The 21,625-nt window shown below is 38.6% G+C and overlaps 1 protein-coding gene across 2 annotated transcripts; it reads left to right on the top strand.

Moving 5' to 3' along the window:
• Positions 1-8,973: 8,973 nt before the first annotated feature.
• Positions 8,974-20,710, top strand: LOC122734336 (myosin regulatory light polypeptide 9). Of its 2 annotated transcripts, none has more exons than XM_043975088.1 (4): positions 8,974-9,155; positions 16,292-16,490; positions 17,161-17,322; positions 18,257-20,710. In XM_043975088.1, the coding sequence occupies exons 2-4, from the start codon at positions 16,307-16,309 to the stop codon at positions 18,427-18,429; spliced, it is 519 nt and encodes a 172-aa protein (XP_043831023.1). In that variant the 5' UTR covers positions 8,974-9,155; positions 16,292-16,306; the 3' UTR covers positions 18,430-20,710. The 2 variants fall into 2 exon arrangements, with proteins under 2 accessions (XP_043831023.1, XP_043831022.1); XM_043975087.1 differs by lacking the exon at positions 8,974-9,155 and adding an exon at positions 14,523-14,666.
• The last annotated feature ends 915 nt before the right edge of the window (positions 20,711-21,625 follow it).

The following is a 21,625-nucleotide window of genomic DNA, read 5'->3' as shown; positions in this document are numbered from 1 at the left end:
ACTAAAGTTTCAAGCAAGAGACCAAGGTCGTGTGGTATCAAGGAAAGTGACAGAGAGTCAATGCCTTCTACACCAGAAACTTTTACTAAAAGGATCAAAAAAGGCATGACACCAAAAGGTGTCACATACCCCTTAAGGGGCTATACCCAATCTATGGGGTGAGTCCCCCACACTCCATTTCCATTTAGCCACTAACAATCAGATTAGCTTTTTTTTTGGGGGGGGTCACACAGCTAGTTAAGTGTCACGTGTCTGAGGCAGGATTTGAACTCAGGTCCTCCTGAATCCAAGGCCAGTGCTTTATCCACTGTGCCATCTAGCTGCCCCCAGATTAGCTTTTACACAGAAATATTTACTTTAGAAGATATAATTACAAAGATACAAACTTCCCCCCAAAATGGGGGAGGCAAAATCCTCCTCTGCCTCCACATTACTTTAGTTTCTGCTGAGGGGAAATGGATTAGGTTGATAGTTTAGCTCACTTCCCATATTGTACAGTCCCAGTTCCAAGTCCAAAACTCCTCTTGGGCATCCTGGTTTCTCAGTGCTTTGTTGTCAGGCTGGACTTGGTGGACTACCCTGCTACAATCCTGGCTCCAAGGTCATCATGGTTCAAACTCCTAGTTCAATGAGATGCCCTCTAGCACATAAAACTGACAACACAAAACAGAAACAAACACCCCCAGGCCTATTTCTCAGTGCCTGGTCTCAGGGGAAGGAGACTCCTTCTCTTTCTAGTTCAGTTCATGGCATTCAGGCTGGACACAGCAGATAAAAGTTTCTGAAAAGTACCACAAAAAGAGGGTGAAGGAAAAGAGCCCAGATGAAAAGATATTGAATGGCTCAAACTCACAAGTTTCAAAGATGAAGGCAGCTATTCAAGGAAGAGTAACCCCACCCACAAGGCAGGAGATGAAGAAACCTCCATTTTAGGCAATCTGGACAAACTCCAAAGGCCCCTCCGGGGCACCTACCTCCATTAGTTTTTCTGGGCATGCATGCCCAGACTGGCTCAGGTTATATATCCCATAGGTGATGAGGGAGACTTTGAAAGCTTTTGAGTAGGAAAGTGTCTTGTTCACGTGATGCCTTGTGAAAGTGATGCCTTCTGTGGGAAAATTGGAACACTAATGCATTGTTGGTGGAGCTGTGAGCTGATCCAGCCATTCTGGAGAGCAATTTGGAATTATGCCCAAAGGGCGATAAAGCTGTGCATACCCTTTGACCCAGCAATCCCACTTTTAGGTCTTTTGCCCAAAGAAATCATGGAAGGGGGAAAGGGACCCACATGTACAAAAATATTTATAGCTGCTCTTTACGTGGTAGCAAGGAATTGGAAGTTGAGGGGGTGCCCATCAATTGGGGAATGGCTGGACAAGTTGTGGTATATGAATACAATGGAATACTATTGTGCTGTAAGAAATGATGAGCAGGAAGAGTTCAGAGAAACCTGGAGGGTCTTACGTGAGCTGATGATGAGTGAGATGAGCAGAACCAGAAGAACATTGTACACAGTATCATCAACATTGAGTGTTGACCTACTGTGATGGACTATATTCTTCTCACCAATGCAATGGTACAGAAGAGTTCCAGGGAACTCATGATAGAAGAGGATCTCCAAATCCAAGAAAAAAAAAGAAAGAAAGAACTGTGGAGTATAGATGCTGATTGAACCATATTATTTCTTTTGTTTTGGGTGCTGTTGTTTTTTTTTTCTATTTTGAGGTTTTGCATCACTGCTCTGATTCTTTCTCTTGTAACAGGATTAATGCAGAAATAGGATTAATGTTATTATGCGTATATATATATGTGTGTGTATATATATATCTATATGTATATGTATAGATATATATAGATATAACCTATATCAGATTACCTGCTGTCTAGGGGAGGGGGGAGGGAGGGGAGGGAGGGAGGGAGAAAAATCTGAAAGTGTAAAGCATGTATAAACAAAAGTTGAGAACTATCTTTACATGTAACGGAAAAAATAAAATATCTCAAAAAAAAAAAAAAAAAAAAAAGAAAGTGATGCCTTCAGGAAAACTAATCTGGATTAGAGTGGGGAAGAGTCTGAAGGCAGGGAGCCTAACCAAAGTTAATTTTCACAGGTATTTAGTATGTACTAAAAATAGTTTTTAAAATTATATGTTTTGTAAGTTATTTAACAAAACTAATTTCACCATGTTGGAACTCTTACCTATTTGATGAGAATTTCTCCTATCTGATTAAAAGAAAGTAAGGAGTCTCTCCTGCTATCCTCTTGATGTTAGTTATATCATATTTCATATATAATAGAGTGAAACTCTACTTGTTTATCCAAACTTAACAATTAGAATGACCTATGATTGCCTCCATGTAGGCACTCCTTTCATTGATGCAGATTATGACTCTTCCAAAGGAAAGACAGGATTCCTAGCCATGATGGTTCTCTGAATAAAGGACAGACTGCCCAGCTCCTTCTGAAAAAAAAAAAAAAAAAAAGGCAAAAACAAAAACAGAAAACACAAAAAACCTGAAATTTCCACCATACCAAATAATGCTTTTTTAAAATCCCCAAACAAACTAAAGTAAGTTATTTACAGAATTGAATAAAAAATCAAGCAGAAGCTAGACAGCAATAGGAAAGGGAGTCACCAGCAAAACCGATACCAGATCAAGGCAGCCTTCCAACATGAACAGAGAGACAAGGAAGACACATGTAACTTGCAGAGCTCTGTGTTTGAAGGCAGGAGTAGTGGAGGGCCCCTCAAGAAATTTCCATGGGGGTCAGAAGGCCTCAAGGTTGGGACTTTAGAATGTTTGAGAGTGGCAGAAGACAGTAACCAAAATAGATCTTCAGAGCCTGGGGCTCTGAAGTCCCTAACACTTTTTTTTTTTTTTTTAGTGAGGCAATTGGGGTTAAGTGACTTGCCCAGTGTCACATAGCTAGTAAGTGTTAAGTGTCTGAGGCCAGATTTGAACTCAGGTACTCCTGAATCCAGGGCCGGCGCTCTATCCACTGCGCCATCTAGCTGCCCCCAGTCCCTAACACTTTGCCCTACGACAGGAGAAAGGGCCATGTAGATCTAGTATTCCAAACCTCAAAGATAGAGGGGGATCCTAAAGGTAGGAAGAGGGGTCAGTGCAAGAACTCAGGGCACCCTAGGTAAGACCAAGCAGGATGAATTGTCCCACCCAAAATTGTATTGGAGGAAAATCCTGGTCCTAGGTTCAAAGGAATAAAGATTTAATTCAGGACAATGCCAACCAGCATCACAAATTATTATACACCTAGATATCTCCAAAGAATAGGAGCAAATAACTTTCATAAACTGAAAGCAGAACTTTTTTTAATGGACTTTCCAAGGACTACATACATAGGAAAAAATAAGTAAGAGATTCAAAATGAAATAAAAGCTCTGGAGGAAAGAACTAGAAGGAGAATAAATAATTTAGAAGAGAAAGTGGTAACAAACTCTGAAAATCAGAATAGACCAAACAGAAATCAGTGGTTCTATGACACAGCTAGAAATACTAGAATAAAATAAAAAACTGAAAAAATAGAGGAAAATATAGGCTGTTTGATATAAAAAAAACAACTGACCAGGAAAATAGGTCAAGGAGAGATAATTCAAGAATCATTGGACTGAATCTTCATCCATGACATATTCAGGGCCTCCTGTATGTCCTGGGTCTAGGATTTCTAGACAAACTCAAAAAGAAAATTTCATGGGACCCCTTAACAGTCCTTAACACATGCAGATCCACAGAAGCTGGTCTTGGGTTCATATCTAATCAAATTAATGATCTGAGCTCTTATTTCTTCTGAGTTTCTTCCCTATAAGCAACTAGTACCTGAGGAAGCTAGGCCTGGAGTCAGGAAGACTTGAAGTAAAATCCTGCCTTTAGGCACTTATCAGCTGTGTGACTGCTGGGCAAACTTCACTTCTGTCTGCTTCAGTTTTCTCAACTGTAAAATGAAGATCATAATAGCATCTTCTTCCCAGAATTGTTATAAAGATTAAATGAAATAACATTTGTAAAGCATTTAGCATAGAGCCTAGCACATATTAGGACTTTAATAAAGGCTTGTTTCCTTTCTTCTGTTATATCAATAAATTCAAATCCGGCCTCAGACACTTAACACTTACTAGCTGTGTGACTCTGGGCAAGTCACTTAACCCCAATTGCCTCACAAAAAAAAAAAAAAAGAAATATAGTTATTCATTCCCGTCTCATCCAAACTCAGTAAGAAGTGGGTTTGGGTATGGGTTTACTTTTCAGCTCAGGCAAGTGGGAAAACAAAGGGAATGAAGCCCCCAGTGGTAGCAAGTCTTTAAGCTTCCCCCCAGTCTGGAATGGTTTCTTGGGCCTGGGGAAGGAAAGGAACATAGAAAGGGAGAAAAGTTTTCCAGAATTTACATTTGCTGGATAAGATCAGGAATATGCATTAATGGCAAACATTCTCACTATTCTTGTGGGAAAGAAGGTATTAAGTCTAGGTTTGTCCCCTGGCCTTACTCTACTATCTGCCCAGTGCCCATTCTAGGAAATGAAGACATAATAGGTTAGTAATATGTCCCTATGATTAACCATTGCTACTGTAACCCCTGCCCCAAAGCCCATTGGTATGAAACTCTCTCCTTATTGGTGTAGTTGAAGACTGAGAGAAATAATTATTAAATAACCAATTGTTAATAATGGGGAGATACAGAATTTTTTCTCCTTCCTATTTCCTCATTGGGAGATTAGGGCAAAGCTTAGTTCTCTGAAGGGCAGGGCTGATGATGAGACGAAATCTTGGGAAAGCTAAGATCTGTTCAAAAGGTAAAGAGATTCTAGTCTAGTTGAATTCTGGCCCATTGTGTTCTAGTCAGACAGGTCTGAGTGGAGGTGAAACCCCCTCATCTAGTTTGCCCTAAGTAGAGGTGGTCTGGGTGGGGATGTCTCTTTGTCCAAGACTGAGTAATCAGATCATCCCCCCCCCCCCAGCCCCTCATTAGAATAGGTCCACCTCTCATTGTAATATTCACTCTGAGTGCTAAGCAGAATTGATTACCTCATTGAGTTGGCTTCTAGCTTCAAAAGAGAACATAGAAGCAGCCAATCCCAGTTCTAGTTATTGAAAGAAAAGACTCCAAGAACATATGAAAGGAGCAGGCAGTTTCCATCTTGTCCATACTCTCAGCTTGCTACTCTAGAGACTTAGGACTTTCCTCTTGGGTGAGATCCAGGGTTCCCTCTCTTCAAGTAAGCTACCTCACTTCCAATGGGAGAGGTCCTTCATTCTGCATCATCTGGTATATATTCTTCTATTTATATCTTCTCTGATTTATGTTTTGCTACAATTTGGATAAATGGGTTTCTTTGCTATTCTCTATGCATACTCATGAAACTGGTATTGGGGTAAACCTTGGATATAGAGCTTAAGGTCCCCCTCTACTCCAAAAGGACAAAGAGATCAGACATTAGATGGAACCCAATCATATCTCCTGGACTAATAATATTTAAGGGAGTAGATAAACATACGTCTAAGTCAGGTACCTCATCTCCCTCTGAGGACGTGGCCCTAGGTCCCAGCCATCTGCTTCCTCTCCTGGCAGGAATAAACATCTCCCTCAGAAAAGGGTAGGGAGAAAAGAGGCTAGAGATATCTATTCTCCCTCTCTTCTAGCCACACAAGGACAGCCTACTTTTTTTTTTTTTTGGTGAGGCAATTGGGGTTAAGTGACTTGCCCAAGGTCACACAGCTAGTAAGTGTCAAGTGTCTGAGGGCAGATTTGAATTCAGGTCCTCCTGACTCCAGGGCCAGTGCTCTATCCACTGCGCCACCTAGCTGCCCCTGACAGCCTACTTTTTAATCCTTACACTATTTTCAAGAAGAATTCTGAGACTTCAAAAATCTCTAACCAGTGGTGTTGGGGTAAAAGGAGTAAAGGCGGGAAATGTAGGTCCTCATCATGTCCAAAATTGGGCTTAATCAGAAAGCTCATTGTCTAAAAAAAAACCCTCTGCCTATAGTTATTCAATTCCCCTAGTTTCTTCCTTTCCTTGACTTGAGCAGTGTTTCTTTGAAAAACTTCTTGCTTCAGAGATATCCTTAAGCTTCTTACTTACATTCTCTTTTTCTTTTTTTTTTTTTGCCTTCCTTCAAGACTCAGCCCAAATCCCACCTTCTGCAAGAAGCCTTTTCTTGTCTCCTCCTTTGCAGCACCAGTGTATCTACTTACTCAAGATCTAAGGCATGTCTCAAGAAAAGGCATATTCTTCCCCCACTTCCTCTTCCATACCTAACAAAAACTACTATAACATAATCTGTTATTTCATTACACAAACGTTTCTAGTAACCTCAGTGGTTCCTCAATCAAAAGGAGGTGAGGGGTTAACTAGAGATTTCATATAAATGTACATTAAGAGAGCCCAACCTCATCCTAAATGTTAGAAACTTCTAATCCTAACTTCCTAATTCCAGGTTTGGAGAAATTGCGATTGATAGACTCCTTAAAGCCAAAGAAGAGAGAACCACTGGACCTTAGTAGAGCTATTACATTGTCTTGGCTTAAAACAAGTTAATTATTGCAACAGGATATTAACACTATTATCATTCAGAAAGAGTACTTTACTTATTAATTTTAATATATTTATATGAAATGTTTCTAAATGATCAATATACAAGGGAAAGTTGTCCTCTCCTTCCCTCTCACATATTTCAAAGAAATGACCCTTAGGAAGAGAAATAACCTTTATGCTTTAATAACTTAAAGTGGCACTAAGACTTTTTGGGACACCCTGTACTGCTATTACTATATTTGAATCTACATATATATGTGTGTAAATACTATATATAATATGCATTTATTAAACATTTTTAAGGATTTGGTTTTGATTTAATTGGAGTTAAAGTATATCTTGATTCCTATTACTTGTCCACTTAAGATAGAGGAGAGGCCAACACTAGGGGAAAAAAAGTCAGCTCAGGGAAGAGATCTTTCAGGATAGCAAAGTAAAATTAAAAGATCTCAAGAAAAGCAAAGTAGAGAAATGAGGGCTAGGGCTGGGACAGGGTAGTGGATGTTGCAACTTGTGAAACCAGCCTGAAAAATGACCTGAATGTAAGGGTCAGATTACCAGCAATTGCTTCTCCTGGCACATTCTTATAGTAATTCACAGCAACCAAGGCATTCTGTTAGCCTTTTACCTTAGCTTTGAGCCAACAAGGGAGTTAGGGTTGAATAAGATTCCTCTTTTGCTGCCACCTTGGACATTGTGAGGAAATTGCACTCTTCCTTTTTTAAAATGTGTCTTACCACTGGTCCAGTCCCTATATCAAGTTCACTATTAGAGTACTCTGTAGTATGTCGCCACTCAGTGGAGCCACATGTGCTTTGCATTGTTCAAACACTGCTTGTCCATTACACCAAATTAAATTCCTAGAAGATGCTGCTTAGTGTTCGGTTTTTCTTTGGCTTATCAGTCATTTCTCAAGAAGGGGCAGCTAGGTGGCCCAATGGGTAGAACACTGGCCCTGAAGTTGGGAGAATCTGAGTTCAAAGCTCACCTCAGACACTTAGTAGCTGTGAGATCCCGGGCAAGTCACTTGACCCTGTTTGAGACAAACTGCCTCAGTTTACCCAAATAACTCGAGGAGACCACCAAGTCAAGCAGAGACAGATTTATTACATCCTCATGAGGATGGGAAAAACCCAATTATACATTGAAATCTTGCAAAGATAGGCCCAATCCTCTAGAAAAAAAACAAGACAGAATTCTCAGTTATGCTTCAGCCCTTACTCAGCCTGGTCTATATTCCCTGGTCTTTGGATAAACTGATAGATGCACAAAGATAAAAATCTGGCTCAAACCGTTTAATGTTGTTCTTGACAGAAAGAGAGCTTGGTTTGTGGAGGAAAAAGCACAGCGTTAAGAACTATGTTCAAATCCAAACTTCCGCGCTCACTGTGTGACCCTTAGGTAAGTCACGACTCATCGGAGATGAAACAAATCTTAGACTTAGTAGCCAACCGACTAATTGAAGGGGGATCCTGTTTCCTGGAAGCAACCCTGACCTCCCTTTAGTATGGGAGGTCTAAGCTGATTCGTGAGGATGTAGGCGGGACGTTTAGTTTTTGGTGGGAAGCGTGGCGGGCGGGGGGGTGGGTTGGTAAAGGAAACGGACTCCACTTGCCCACCCAGTGGACAGCATTTCCTTCTTGTAAGCTTTGATTCAGAGGCAAGACTTCCAGCTTTCTAAACGTACTGAAACCCAAAAACTAAAGGGAAATTAAACTTTCCGTGAAAACTTCCCTTTCCGGATAGCTCTTCCTTTGCTCGGGAGAGAAGTAAACTACGGTGATTAATTAATTGTTAAAGAAGTACTACTCGTATTTGAGATGCACAAGTGTTTTAAGGTTGGCAAAGGCTTCACATAGATGATCTCATTGGAGATAAGGAGTGAACAAGTTTTGACACACATTCCAGAGGTCCAAACGCTTTTCCTGCCCCAAGCAGCTCGGTACGAGGAAGATTAAAGAGGGTAGAGAGAGGGGTAAGGGGTAAGAGGAAGAAAGGCAGGTCTGCGCCTGCGCAAGACTACCTATGAGGTAATAGGCCGAGACTTAGAAGAGGATCACGTGTGTCTCTATGCAAACATTCTCTTCTATTTCCCTACAAGGACATAGACTGCGAGGCCCTGCCCCTTATTGAGCTTTGGTATGTGAGGTAAGGTCAATGCTTGGGGCTAGACTCGACCATCTTTCCAAGCGACGAGGGGAGAGCAAGAGCTAAATTATGACAGCTAGCCCGAGGAATCAAAGAATTTCACTTAAAAGTAAAGTCACCAAGCACCGTCATCCATTGTCCTGAATGATGTGCTACATTTATTACTTTTCCTCAGTCCACTGGCTCTCTTTATTAGCTTGATGCTGTCTATCGATCCCCTCCCTTTTTCCATTAGAAAGGCGCCACTATTGGGCAGAAAATGGAGCCCAGCCCGAAGTTCCTTCCGGTTTGTGAGTCGGGGCCGGAAGTGCCGGGGTTGGCGGCTGCTTCCTGGGCCGTCGTGAGTAGGTTGTAGCGTACCGTAGAGTAGCTGCCGCCTACTCCTTCATCTCCAGCCGGGTTCGGGGACGTGTCGTTGTTTGTCGCCTCCGTTGTTCTTGGATTCTCGGCCGCCGCGGGTGAGTGGTGCTTGCGGCCCCGATAGAGGGACGACTCCTGGAGGGTCGGCTGGGCTATCCTTCCCACCCAGTCCCATCTCTGACGCCGAGGGGTCTGGGGAGGGGGGTCCACCTAGAGCCCCGCCCGGCACCTTCCCCTAGGAAGACGAGGGGCGTGGGAAGCGGGAAGATTGAGGCTGGAAGCTAGATCTGGCTCGCCCATTCCAGACTTGGTCTGAGGGGGCTTGGCTGCCTTGCTGCAGCCCTAAGGGAGTGGGTGGTACGAGGGGGTCCCGAAAAACCCGAGCCTCTTCCTTCGGGGCTGACCCTGTGGGACGCTTTGCAACGTCCTGCCCGGGCTCCCTTCTCGGCTGCAAAGCTGTGCATGAATTCGGGGTTTTGAACCAGTCTGGGAACTTCATACACACTCTTGATAATTGTCTTTTTTCACTTGGAGTTTTGTGTACTGTATCGTGCATTTACCAATTTTCTGAGGTGGGTCCGTGGTCAAAGCGGCCATGGGTGAGAGGGAGGTTAAAACCCCTGAACTATCTCTTCCACGTTCATTCTATAGTTGGCGTGGTTTTTTGTTTGTTTTTAGCGAAATTGAGGGCGTTCTGTAGATTGTGACTCTCAGTACGACTTAGTGAGCTCGTAAAGAGCAATTTTAAAATATTATGGTTGGGTCTAGGATTTCTAACAGTCAGTATCCAACAAACGTTTGTTATAGGCTAAAAATAATTTTTTAAAAAGTTAATTTGTAGCAATCTAGATGGGTAAATTAATGCAGGAACGACTTGGTTTCCTTTTCTCATCTTTTAAATGCCTAAGGAACAGGGTAAAACTGCAAGAGAACGGAGATTTTTCTTCTTAAAAGTTACTAGTCTCTGAAATTTGTTTTTAAAAAATCTTGGACATGGGCACGTTTATTAGCAAACTCACTTTTTAAAAGTGGTGTTCAAGTAATGCCTTTTGCTTTTAAGGAACAGTCCCAGTCTTGCAAACTGCAACCAAACTACTCTAGATAAACTTAACCACGGGTGGGGTGTGGCAGCTACTCCTGATTTCCAAACAGGAAGTTGAGTAGCATAGTTGGAAACCAAGCAGGTTTTTAACTTAGAAAATGGGACTTAAAAAATACTAGCACAGCGACGTTGGAAAACTAGTGAGCAATAAAGTAAGAACATACGTAGACTAGTTTGAAACTTTAGAAATGGCCTAAAAATAAAGCATAAAGTTATCCAACTAAAAGGCCTCTAGATTTATGTACGCTCATAATGCTTGTCGTGGTGTAGCAAAAGGAAACATGGTGGGGGGGAGTGTTAAGCTACAACTTTGGCTTTAGGAAAATGCATTTTGTACCCTGGCAAAATAATGCTTCGTGTAGAAAATACAATTTTATGTAGGCCATTTTCCTTTTATACATTGCCATTTGTAATCACGTCATAGTTCTTTGTGCAAACTGATGAAGAAGGTGTCTTAATATCACGTTATGGGATGAAATCGCCTGTGATTATCTGAGCTGTTCAGGAAGAGATGAGCCCTGTAGCTTGTTAGACTCCGGGTCCTCTAGCAAACTATTTAGTGTCACGAAACCTTTAGGATTTAGAGATTAGAGACCATTGAATCAGATCCCTCATTTTATAAATGAAGGATCAGAGAAGTTTATTGACTTGCCAGGAGTTTCACATGGGTACAAAGGAGTAAGAACTTTGATTCAGAGGCAAGTCCTCCTTCAAAGGCAGTGGTGTTCTTACTACACCTAATGTCTCCATCCAAAAAAAAAATTAAATTGTTCAAAATTAACCTGTATGAATTGTACAAAAAGATTCTAAACTTCAGCTTAGACTAGGGGAGCACCATATTCAAAATATGGCTCAGATGATGGATAAAGTACCGGTCCTGGATTCAGGAGGACCTGAGTTCAAATTCTGCCTCAGACACTTGACACTTATTAGCTGTGTGACCCTGGGCGAGTCATTTAACCCTCACTGCCTCAGGGAAAAAAACCACCTACCTGAGTTCAAATCCTAGTTTGATACTTGACCCTAGGCAAATCACTTAACCTCTGTAGGCAACCTCACTTGCCTCTTCTGTAAAATGGGCATAATAGCACCTACCACCCAGGGTTGTTACAAGAATCAGATGGTAATTGTCAATCGCTTAGCAATGCCTGGCGTGCAGTAAGCACTATTTAAATGTTAGTTCTTGTTATTCAACTTTCTGGTTATTTTTAATTAATGCCTTTCATTATTCATAACTTTTTTTAAAGCCAAGGTATGGCTGATACCAAAGCAATTCTTTGATAGCTGTGGCTTATTTGAACTTCCCTTATCCTGTCCCATCGAGAAAGGAATGCTTGCAGATTATATTATATTAGGCCTTTAAAACTATGTTTACAAATAATGGGGCAACTATATGGAACAGTGGATAGAGCTCTGTGCCAGGAGTCAGGAAGACTTGAATTCAACCCATTCTCAGACACTGGATATGTGACCCTGGGCAAGTCACTTCATCTCTGTCTCAGGTTCTTCATTTGTAAAATGGGGGTGATATTAGGATCAGATTAAATATTTGCAAGGTGCTTAGCACATTGTCTGGCACATAGTGCTATATAAATGTTATTAACTCTAGTGAGGTGCTAGCTTATACTCGCTGAAAAGTTTATTTAGCTTAATTTGCACAGAGTTATGTGTATGAAAGATTGGCTGGAAGATCCCAGAGAATATACACTGGGTTTTAAAATGAAATTCATAGGGATGGGGAGAGGCTTGATACAAGAGACGTTTGGGAGCCATCTACTTTGTGAGAGGTAAATCTGGGTCTCTAATTGGCATGAGGAGACTAGACATAGCAAGGGACAAATTAGAGGCAGAGAAGGAAAACAGTATTTGTCAGCTGTCTCCTTTTTTCCCTTTATACGTAAACACCACTCAAGTCCCTTTGGAGAAAAATGTTTACATATATATGTACACTATACATGTACACACATGTGTGTGAATACAGCAATTTTTTTTTCTGAAATGTTTGCTTGGAGCTCCAAAAACTGAAGTGTTTCAAATTTCAATATCAAGTGTACTTTTTGGATGTGGGCATAAAAAAATACATTCCAATTCATATACCAATAGCCTTTCTAAATTTTTAAATTTTTGGCTTAGCCATATAATTCTGCCCTAATATAAGGGGAGAATTCTCCTTTACTATATCAGTAGAAATCCTAGCAAACCTTTCAGGTCTACACAAGATAGAAGTTTCTAACTATTTTTATGATATAGTAGAATTCTGCTTTGTGAAATTATTAGTTATTGGATTTGCTAAAAGGATTTTAAAGCAAGAAAGAGACTTTAGCAATCTACCCTCTTTATAGAAGAGATGGTATTTGAAGAGGTTAAGTGTCTTAATGAAAGCCTAAATAGCTAGTTTGTGGTAGAGCTAAAACTACAACCAAGAACTTTTCACTATACCACACTAGATATAAAGTACTGTTTCTTCCAGCCAAAATATTATGGCTCAGTTTTTTCAAGCCACTCTACTATAAAGCTTTCCTGATTCAAGATGACTTCTTTTTCCTCTAAACTAAGTACCATTCAGTTGACAATAAAGCATATACTCCCCTGTGAAATCTCTTACATTTTTGTCATCTTTGCATTTTCCACATGATTGGCATGCTTATAAAGTAATGCAACTATAGCATTCTTCTTTAATTACATCCAAACTTAAACCTTTGTTTCATTAGCTGTAAATGTATTAATTCTAAGGCCATGTCTAACATTTGTTAATTAACTATATATATAAAATCTGTGTGATGAAGATTCAGTGGGAGGTCAAAAAAGCCTTTTCATGTAAAACTTCAGCTTTGATGATTTTCAAACCATTTAAGCAAGTTGTATTCCACTGGATTTGTCCATATCTAGACTTTACACACACACACTCACACACTTGATCACTGAATTCTGAAAAGCCCTTTGGTTTACATAATTTTCAGTATTAAAATTTTTAGCTTTAAGACAGGCAGCTAGGTGGCACAGTGGATAGAGTACCCAGGCAAGTCATTGAACCTGTTTTCCTCATATGTAAAATGGTTAATAGCATCTATCTCCCTGGATTGTTGTGAGTACCAAATGAGATAATTATAAACTTGTTGTTCATCACAGTGTCTGGTAACATAGTAAGTGGTATATGAATGTTAGTTATTATATTGATACTTTGTATTTTTATAACACCTAAACACCTATGTTTCCCAGACAGCGATTATAACAAGGAAGCAAAAGGGGAGAAATTTAACAGTTCAGGAAAACTAACCAAATATAGGAAAAGTCTGACATTACATGCAGTACACTCCCTTACTTTTAAGCCCCACTCCAATGTCTCAGCATTATATGGAGGTAGCCCTTACGCCAGAAGAGCAGGTATGTATGTGTAGAAACACCCTAATTAATGTCTTCCAAAAACCTGATATTCTGTTGTGGGTTTTTTATTTTTAATTTAAAGGTTTTTTTAAATTAAACTTAGTTGTTTTAGGGTTTTGTTTGATGAATAAAACTAGTGTTCTTTGTGATTGAATATTTCATAAATGCTTCTCTTAGAAAATATAAATAAAATCCATTGGGTGCATACCCTAATGTGAAATGTGTTGCTGGCCCTCATGGGCTGGTATTAGGTGGTATATATCTTGTTAGAGCAGCAGCATAACTAAATTCGGAAACTTAAGAACAGCAACACAACACTTTTTGGTATAGAAAGAATGCTATGCATGCTCTAAGAGGCATGCTGGTTATGGATTAAATAAACAGACAACTAAATCTTGTAATATTTTAAATTGGAAGCACTTCTTGAAGCTTCAAATAAGAAAAATTACAGAGGGGTGTAAGAAGAGTTAGAACAAGTACTTGCTGAAAATACAGCTTCAATTATAGATACATTCTTTGAACAGATTAGGGACGATGAGAGGTCAGGGGATGAGTAATGGATAAATTTAGCACTTAGCTTTTGAGCCTGTCATAGGAAATAGCATACTTTCCCACAACATTGACCCATGGTATGTATGGTGTTTTGTTTTATGGCATTTTTGTGTTAAGACTCTGAAATGAGAATCTAAGAAAACAGTGAGGGGCATATTTTTATGAATGAAGTGATCAAGCTGTAATAGTGAATTTAAGTAATAAAAAAGAGGAATAATTGATGTGAGTCAGTCATGGGAGCCATCTGTTCAAAGCTAATATAATAAATAAAAATTTTTTACTGCTATGCTAAACGCTTCATTTATAGAAGGAAATTTATGGCAGAGATCTAGGTGATAGTTCATTCTTTGGAGTCCAGGGATTTATTTTTAGTACAGAGGATAGTGTTTTTCAGTGTCATAGATGAATGTTGTATATGGAACGTAAGTTTTAAAATTGTTATACTGGTCAGTGGATGAAATCAGTAGTGGCTATTTGTAGATCTAGCTAGAAGAATATAACTCGTTACAGAGTCCCATTCTTTTTAGCTGGAGCTTTTGCAGATTACTAGCCGGATCTCAGCTCAGCCATGGTATAGTAAAATAATTTTATTGTGAAATGATTATGGGGCATGTAATAACTATGTAAGCCAATTTGGGGTCTTTGAGAGGCAGAAATTTTTAAAGGAATTACTGCTTTTGTTGCTAAAGGACAGACATTTGTATTTTTCCCGGATTCAAATTTTAGTTCCAATATTTCACAATGTATTTCACTTAAGAATGGCAATTATTTTCATATCTATCTTTACTGACAATTTGCATAAAATTTCTTTTACCATGTGTGCACTTTGTTTTATTCAGCTATTTAACATATTATAAGTAATTTTCTGTGCCAGAAGTGGAAATCCATTGGCAATTCAGGCTCAAGGGTATTTAGCAGTAGGAAGTACTAGGTGAAAACCCAATTCCCATAGTTCTATTTGCACTATTACTTTAATACTTACTTTTCTGCCAGCCTTATAAAGCAAGCAACTAAACAAGATGAGAAGTCTCACCTTTGAAGAAATGTGAATAATATACCTTATAATTAACATAGTTACTACTACTTTGTGTCCTAGGAAAACTTAACTTTCAAAGTGTAAGACTGGCGCTGATTCCCTGGTAGTTAAGTAACAGATTTCTTCATCCATTATATGCAGTTCATTTGTGGAATTTGTCACTCGGGTGGCTTGTTAAATGTTTGGTTAGGCATTTTTGGTTTTTTAATTTGGGAAATTGGGATGGCAGTTGCTGTTAAAGGTCCACAGTAGTGCTGTACATGTCATGTATGTCCCATTAGTTTCATGTTCGCTTGGAATTTGTCAGTTTGGTGATTGAATTATAGAGAGCTGGCCTTTTAGAAGCTACCTAGAGGCCCAGTCACCCCCAACCCCCCCCCCCAATCAACTTAATATAAAGGGGTGACTAGTCTCAAACATGCTTAACTAATAATATATAGGTTGTGGAAGAAAAGAGCCTCAGTGACAATGACTTCAAGTAAAGATATCTTGCTAATCAAGGCATGGATATAATGGTATTGTCTTCATATCCTTTACTTTTTTTTTTTTGAAGTTCCTCATTTGCAATGTATTGCAACCTGCTCACACCCACCAACAGGTGCTTCTTCATTGCCTTTCCATGATTGGTAGAATAGTGGTGTTAAAAAAGGTCATAGGAACAAATTTAGAACTGGAAAGGATGAGGGGCTATCTAGTCCAACTCCTTCTTTCCCCTCTCCCCCTTTCTGGGAGAGGTTTGGTGTCTTTAAAAGGGCTTTGCAATAACCTGAAGGTAATCCAGCCTGCTAACCCTCCTGTTTAGTTTGTCAGCCAACAGTGTACTTGTTAATTTGTGTAAGAGAATATGACAATATATGTAATTTTTAAAAGAGGGACAGTTTATGTGGTGAGGGATTACAGGTGGACTATTCACTTACTCCTTTGGTGTCAGGAAGGCCTCCCTTTCCTCACCCCCAATTTATGGGGAGAATGTGGACAAGAGTAACACAGAAAGTAAAGTATGGATGGTTGCAATCTGCATCACTAGAGAAAATATCCAAATGAATGAGATCCCAGATCCATCCGAGTTTTGATGAACTGTTTACCAGTAAAGTAAATCTCAACTTTTAAATTAACTTGAGTTCTATTTTTAAATTTTTTAAAATTTCTTTCTTCACTAGGATTTAACAGTCAACATGTCGAGCAAAAGGGCAAAGACAAAGACCACCAAGAAGCGCCCTCAGCGCGCAACTTCAAATGTATTTGCTATGTTTGATCAATCACAGATTCAGGAATTCAAAGAGGCCTTCAATATGATTGATCAGAACAGAGATGGTTTTATTGACAAGGAAGATTTACATGATATGCTTGCTTCCTTAGGTAAGCATAGATTTGTACCATTTTACGTACATTATCTAAGAACATTTTCATATTTATGTTTTAAGATAATAAAAAAGTTCAGTATGATCACCATTGAGGATCAAACCAGGGCTTGGAAACTTGGAACAACTTAAAGCAGTTTTTGAAACTGTTCTCTAGAACCTTATGAAAGAGAGGCAAGATTATTTAGCAAAATTTTAGGATGGACCTAGCCACCACTGGCTTATTACCTTATTTGAGATGTACATTTTATATATAGAATTGCATTTGTTGACTTTTTAAAAACTATTGAGCACCTACTTAAAGTGTTTGATGAATGCTACATACTAGACACTAGGCGTGCATAGAAAAAAGATGGCAAAGTCTTACTGTCAAGGAATTTACATACTAGTGAGAAGGTAAGACACATACATAAACTTGAAGGATGGTAGGTGAGGCAGCTTGCTAGGATAGGAAGACTGACTAAATCCTAGGTGAAAGAATTGAGATATAAAGAGCTGAAATTCAGCCCATGTCTAAACTTAAAATCAAATGTTCAGTACACAGAATACCATCTTACTCAATTTTTTTTGGTATTTTAAGCCAAAGATCTGGTGAAATTACTGGTATTGTACTTTTATAAAGTAGGACTTATATATTAATTCTTTTTTAAATATGAACATCCTTATAGGAAAGAATCCAACTGATGAGTACCTAGATGCCATGATGAATGAAGCTCCGGGTCCTATAAATTTTACTATGTTCCTTACAATGTTTGGGGAGAAGTTAAATGGAACAGATCCAGAAGATGTCATCAGAAATGCTTTTGCTTGCTTTGATGAAGAAGCTACAGGTAAGAGATGCGTTTTAAGACAGCTGTACAGAAGTCTAAATGGTAATCCTTTTAATACCTTTTCAGTGGATATTTCTTGAATGACTATTTCCCCCAATAATAATGGCAAGACAATATAAAGCGCTCTTAAGTTCTGACACTAATATCCTCCACTGTAAATCTAGCTTACTTATTTTTTAAATTATAAAGCAGTTGGTATCCCCATGTATATAAGAAGCAACAGAAGAGGAACACACCACATTATATGGCTAGTGGCTTGTTGACTATTGGCCAATAGACGAATGAGTGCTTTAGGAGAGTAATTTAAACTGTTGGCATTTATTAGTAGTAACAAAAATGTATCATATATGATCTATCATTTCTATTTTGTTATGAAAACCCTTCAATTTTTACTCTTTGAATTCTTTATAATTATAGGCAAGTTGATTTTCAGTGGATTTTTTTTTTTACCTGTAGCTAGTTTTCTTTTACTTCATAACATTTCTTGGCCTACTTACCCACACTCAGCCCAAGTGGTTTAAAATAATCTGTCCCCAAATTTTATCTCCGCAGGCCATTTTGGAAAATTCTTTTGGATTATCCTCACTATTCATTGACTTAGGGTTAATTTTCATCTCCCCCAATTTAGTAGCCACATGTCAAAGAATGAGAAATTTAGAGCATCCTACAGAAATAGGTTAGTAAATATAGATTATTCAGAAGACAAAGAGCATTAGAACCAAATGGTGTCATGCAGCTCTAAGTCTTCCAAGCATCACAAACCTCACACATTTGACCATTTTTGATGTATGATGGTGTCTTAAATTTCTAGAAATAGAATTTTAGAAGTATATATCTTTTTGTGTTTAATGATCTATGCTTACTTAATCCACCATAGAAATTGCTTGTTAAAAGAGTCTTTTTTTTTTCTAACTTTTTGTTTTATATTTCATAGGCACCATTCAGGAAGATTACTTGAGGGAATTGCTGACAACAATGGGAGACAGGTTCACAGATGAAGAAGTAGATGAGCTGTATAGAGAAGCACCTATTGACAAAAAGGGAAATTTCAATTATATTGAGTTCACACGCATTCTTAAACATGGAGCAAAAGACAAAGATGACTAAAAGGAAATGTCGTATTCATGCCAACAGTTCTTATTTTCATTCTGTTTATTTCTGAGACTTTCTGATAGAAACTGTTAGCATGCACTCAGCTTTACAGCTTTTGCTTCTCACTGTATTTATTCCAAGCCATTTGGGGCACACTTGCACCTCTGTAATCAGACTGGAAAAAAAGGGGGGTTATCACTTTTTAAAGCTGAAGTAAAGTAGAATTGGAGAAATGATCATTGACTTGTGAAAGCCTAAGGGGGGAAAAAATCTCAATTTCTGGTTTAGCTGGATTTTTTACACTTTTTGTAATAAATACTTTTAAAATAAAGGTTGTGAACAAAGTATTTCCCTAAATGCAGGTATTAGGTGTATTTAAATAACTTCTGAAAATAAAAAAATCTAGTTTTTTAAAACCTCAATGGCCAAACACTAAGTTACAGCTTATATATGAATTAGCAATTTTTTCCTCAGGAAGAGGTGTTAACTCCTCTATTATACATTCTTGTGCCAGATTAAAAACACTTCTGAGATGAAGTACTTGTTCAAAACCTTTGGCTCACCAAGAACTAATCAATTGACGGCAGCTTGGACATTTATTTACTATTATTCATTGTTTCCAGAGAAACAGGTGAAGTAAACTATAGGAAAAAATTCGAGTTATCTACTTGTTTTCCCACTATCTCCAGCTTTCTATCTACCTCTACCATCTTTGTATTCCCAGTGCCTCTTAGCATCCTGGATGCTGAATAACTGTGTCAAACCAAAAGTTAAACTAGTGCCATAACCTCATTTGTATGAGTAGGTTTTCTTTGCTGTCTTCTAATGATGATTTTACATTTGCATTGTTCATTTGTAGTATTTGGGTAACTTTAATCCTAACCACACTATGTTTTCCATTATCTACTTTGAACTTTTGAGCACTGCTTAAGTTCATAAGACTAGATTATTTCGAGTTTAATTCCAAATTTATAAGAATTTTTGTTAGGATAGTTGCCTGTTTATAAAATTATTTCAATAGAGAGGTGATTCTAAGTGCCTTAAAATTGGAATTTTCTTTTATTGTTTATGGCTCTTAGATTTCTTAAGAGGAATTTCCGTATGTATCTTTATTGAAGTGTCTATGCCTTTTGAGTGGAAGGCCTTTAAAAGGTATATTACGTTTTATCTAATACTACACAAAACATTGCACTAATTATGTAATGAATCCTAGGCCCTTACACAGGCCCTTCTTCATCTCTACTGCACTGAGCAAAATATATATCCCTTAGGAAGAAGTCAAGTAAAAGTTTTTTTAGCTCTTGCAAGGTATAGCATAGGCCTACATTAGTGTTAGCTTAAAATAAACCATAGTTTGTTTTTAGGGGTATTGCTACATAATTGAATTTGGTGTGTTATATATACCACAGGTGTGTTCTATTTAAGCACAAATATTTGTATTTTGATAAAAATGAGGATTCTTTAAAGCCAATGAGTTTGAAGCAAATAAGTCTGTGTCTGCTCATAAGTTTTGCTTTAAACTTTTGAAATCATGAAATAAATTTATCTATTAGAAGAAATGGGCCTGGGTGTTGTGGTGCACGCCTGTAATCCCTTCTCCTGAAGGAAGCTGAGGCAGGTGGAAGTTCTGAGCTACAGTAGGGCTGAAGCTTATCAGGCAGTCTTGCTGTATTCTTGCCAATGTGGTGAGCCCTCTGGGAGCAGACCAGCTTGCTTTTTAAATAAAAGCCTGGTTTAACACTTCCCTGTCAATCATCAATGCCCATGAGTGGCTGCAACACTTCTAGCTCAAGAAAATCAAAACAGTGAGTCCTAGTCTTCTCTCCCCCCAAAACAAAACACCATACCATTCCAACCTCAGGTAGCAAAGATGATGTGTGAACTGGGTATTTTTTTCTATCTCCATTCTTAGTCTTTGATGGAAGTATCATCCTTTATTTGCCTCAGTATCCATCCTTCTGTTTTGCACTTAATTTGAATTGTGTATAACTGGAGTCCTTTTTTATAACCAAGTTATATCAAGCAGAAGTTGGATGAAAACCATGGCAATTCTAGTAAGATTAATCGCATTTGGACAAGCTCATAATTCCTTTATGTTACAGATGGATGCTTTTGAGTAATATCATCCCTTGGTGATCACTCAGGGTTTTGCAACAGACTGGCAAGAGGGACTAACTTGCAAGATTCTGCTGTCAGTGTCTATATATTCAGTGTTCTGCTTTGTAGAAATTCAATGCTCGATTTACATTGCTTGAATTCTCTGCTCATAAAATCCAGAGCCAATAAAGTGTTTAAATGGAGGATGTTAAGAATGGACTCCAGTGGTCTCAAAAATAGAGGTCCTCCCTTACAAAACCAGTGGCACCTGCTTTGGTAAATCTAAAAGACCAATAGCAATATTAGTCTCTATAAGAAGGGGCATGGAGGTTGAGGTGTATACCAGCTTTTTGTACAACTGTCTACAGCAAAAACTCCTTTACTTCCATCAGGGGTCTCCATTTCAGAAAGCATTCTCCCATTAAAGAACTAAACCTTTGGTTTAGCAACAGTGATCACTGATGAAACAACAGCTCCAAATTTAGCAACTACAATCATCACAGAGAAATCAAATTTGACTGACAACCAACAGCTTCCATGGTAAATTCCAAGCCCTCTTTAGTAATGATGTCCAACGGAAAATCAGTATCAGCTTTAAAAAATTCCATTGGAACAGACAAGCTTTCTTAGTCTAACACCCAGCATAATGAAGCTTTGGGATATTAGCTTCATTGCCTGGGTTCAAATATAATAGCTTAGATTCTGTTTAGGCATCAACTTTTGCCTGATGAGTCCTCAACACTAGAAATTGAGTGGGATTAAAGAGATGAAAGGCAGCAAGGTGGCTCAGTGGATACAGCACTGGGTCTGGAGTCAGGAAGTTGTTTTGGTCATGTCCTACTCTAAGTGGTTAGCCATTTTCTTCTACAGTTCATTTTACAACAACCACAAAGGAGGTAAAATTAAGGTTTGGGGAGGGGGGAAGGAAGTAAGATCCATTGAGTTCTCTACATAGAAAAGGAAAAAGCCATGGAATCTGACAAATTTGGAAAGAAGACAAAATGAGAAAGATGTGAGTGGGAAGAGGCAAAAAGGAAGATAAAATGAGAAATGGGGTCAGCTGTGGTAGGGCTTTGGCATCTTGGAAAGAAATCTGGGAAGAGTGTCAAATGAG

This window comes from Dromiciops gliroides, chromosome 1 (genome assembly GCF_019393635.1).
Source record: "Dromiciops gliroides isolate mDroGli1 chromosome 1, mDroGli1.pri, whole genome shotgun sequence".
Classification (NCBI taxonomy): Eukaryota; Metazoa; Chordata; class Mammalia; order Microbiotheria; family Microbiotheriidae; genus Dromiciops; species Dromiciops gliroides.
This window is presented reverse-complemented; position numbering and strand designations above follow the sequence as displayed.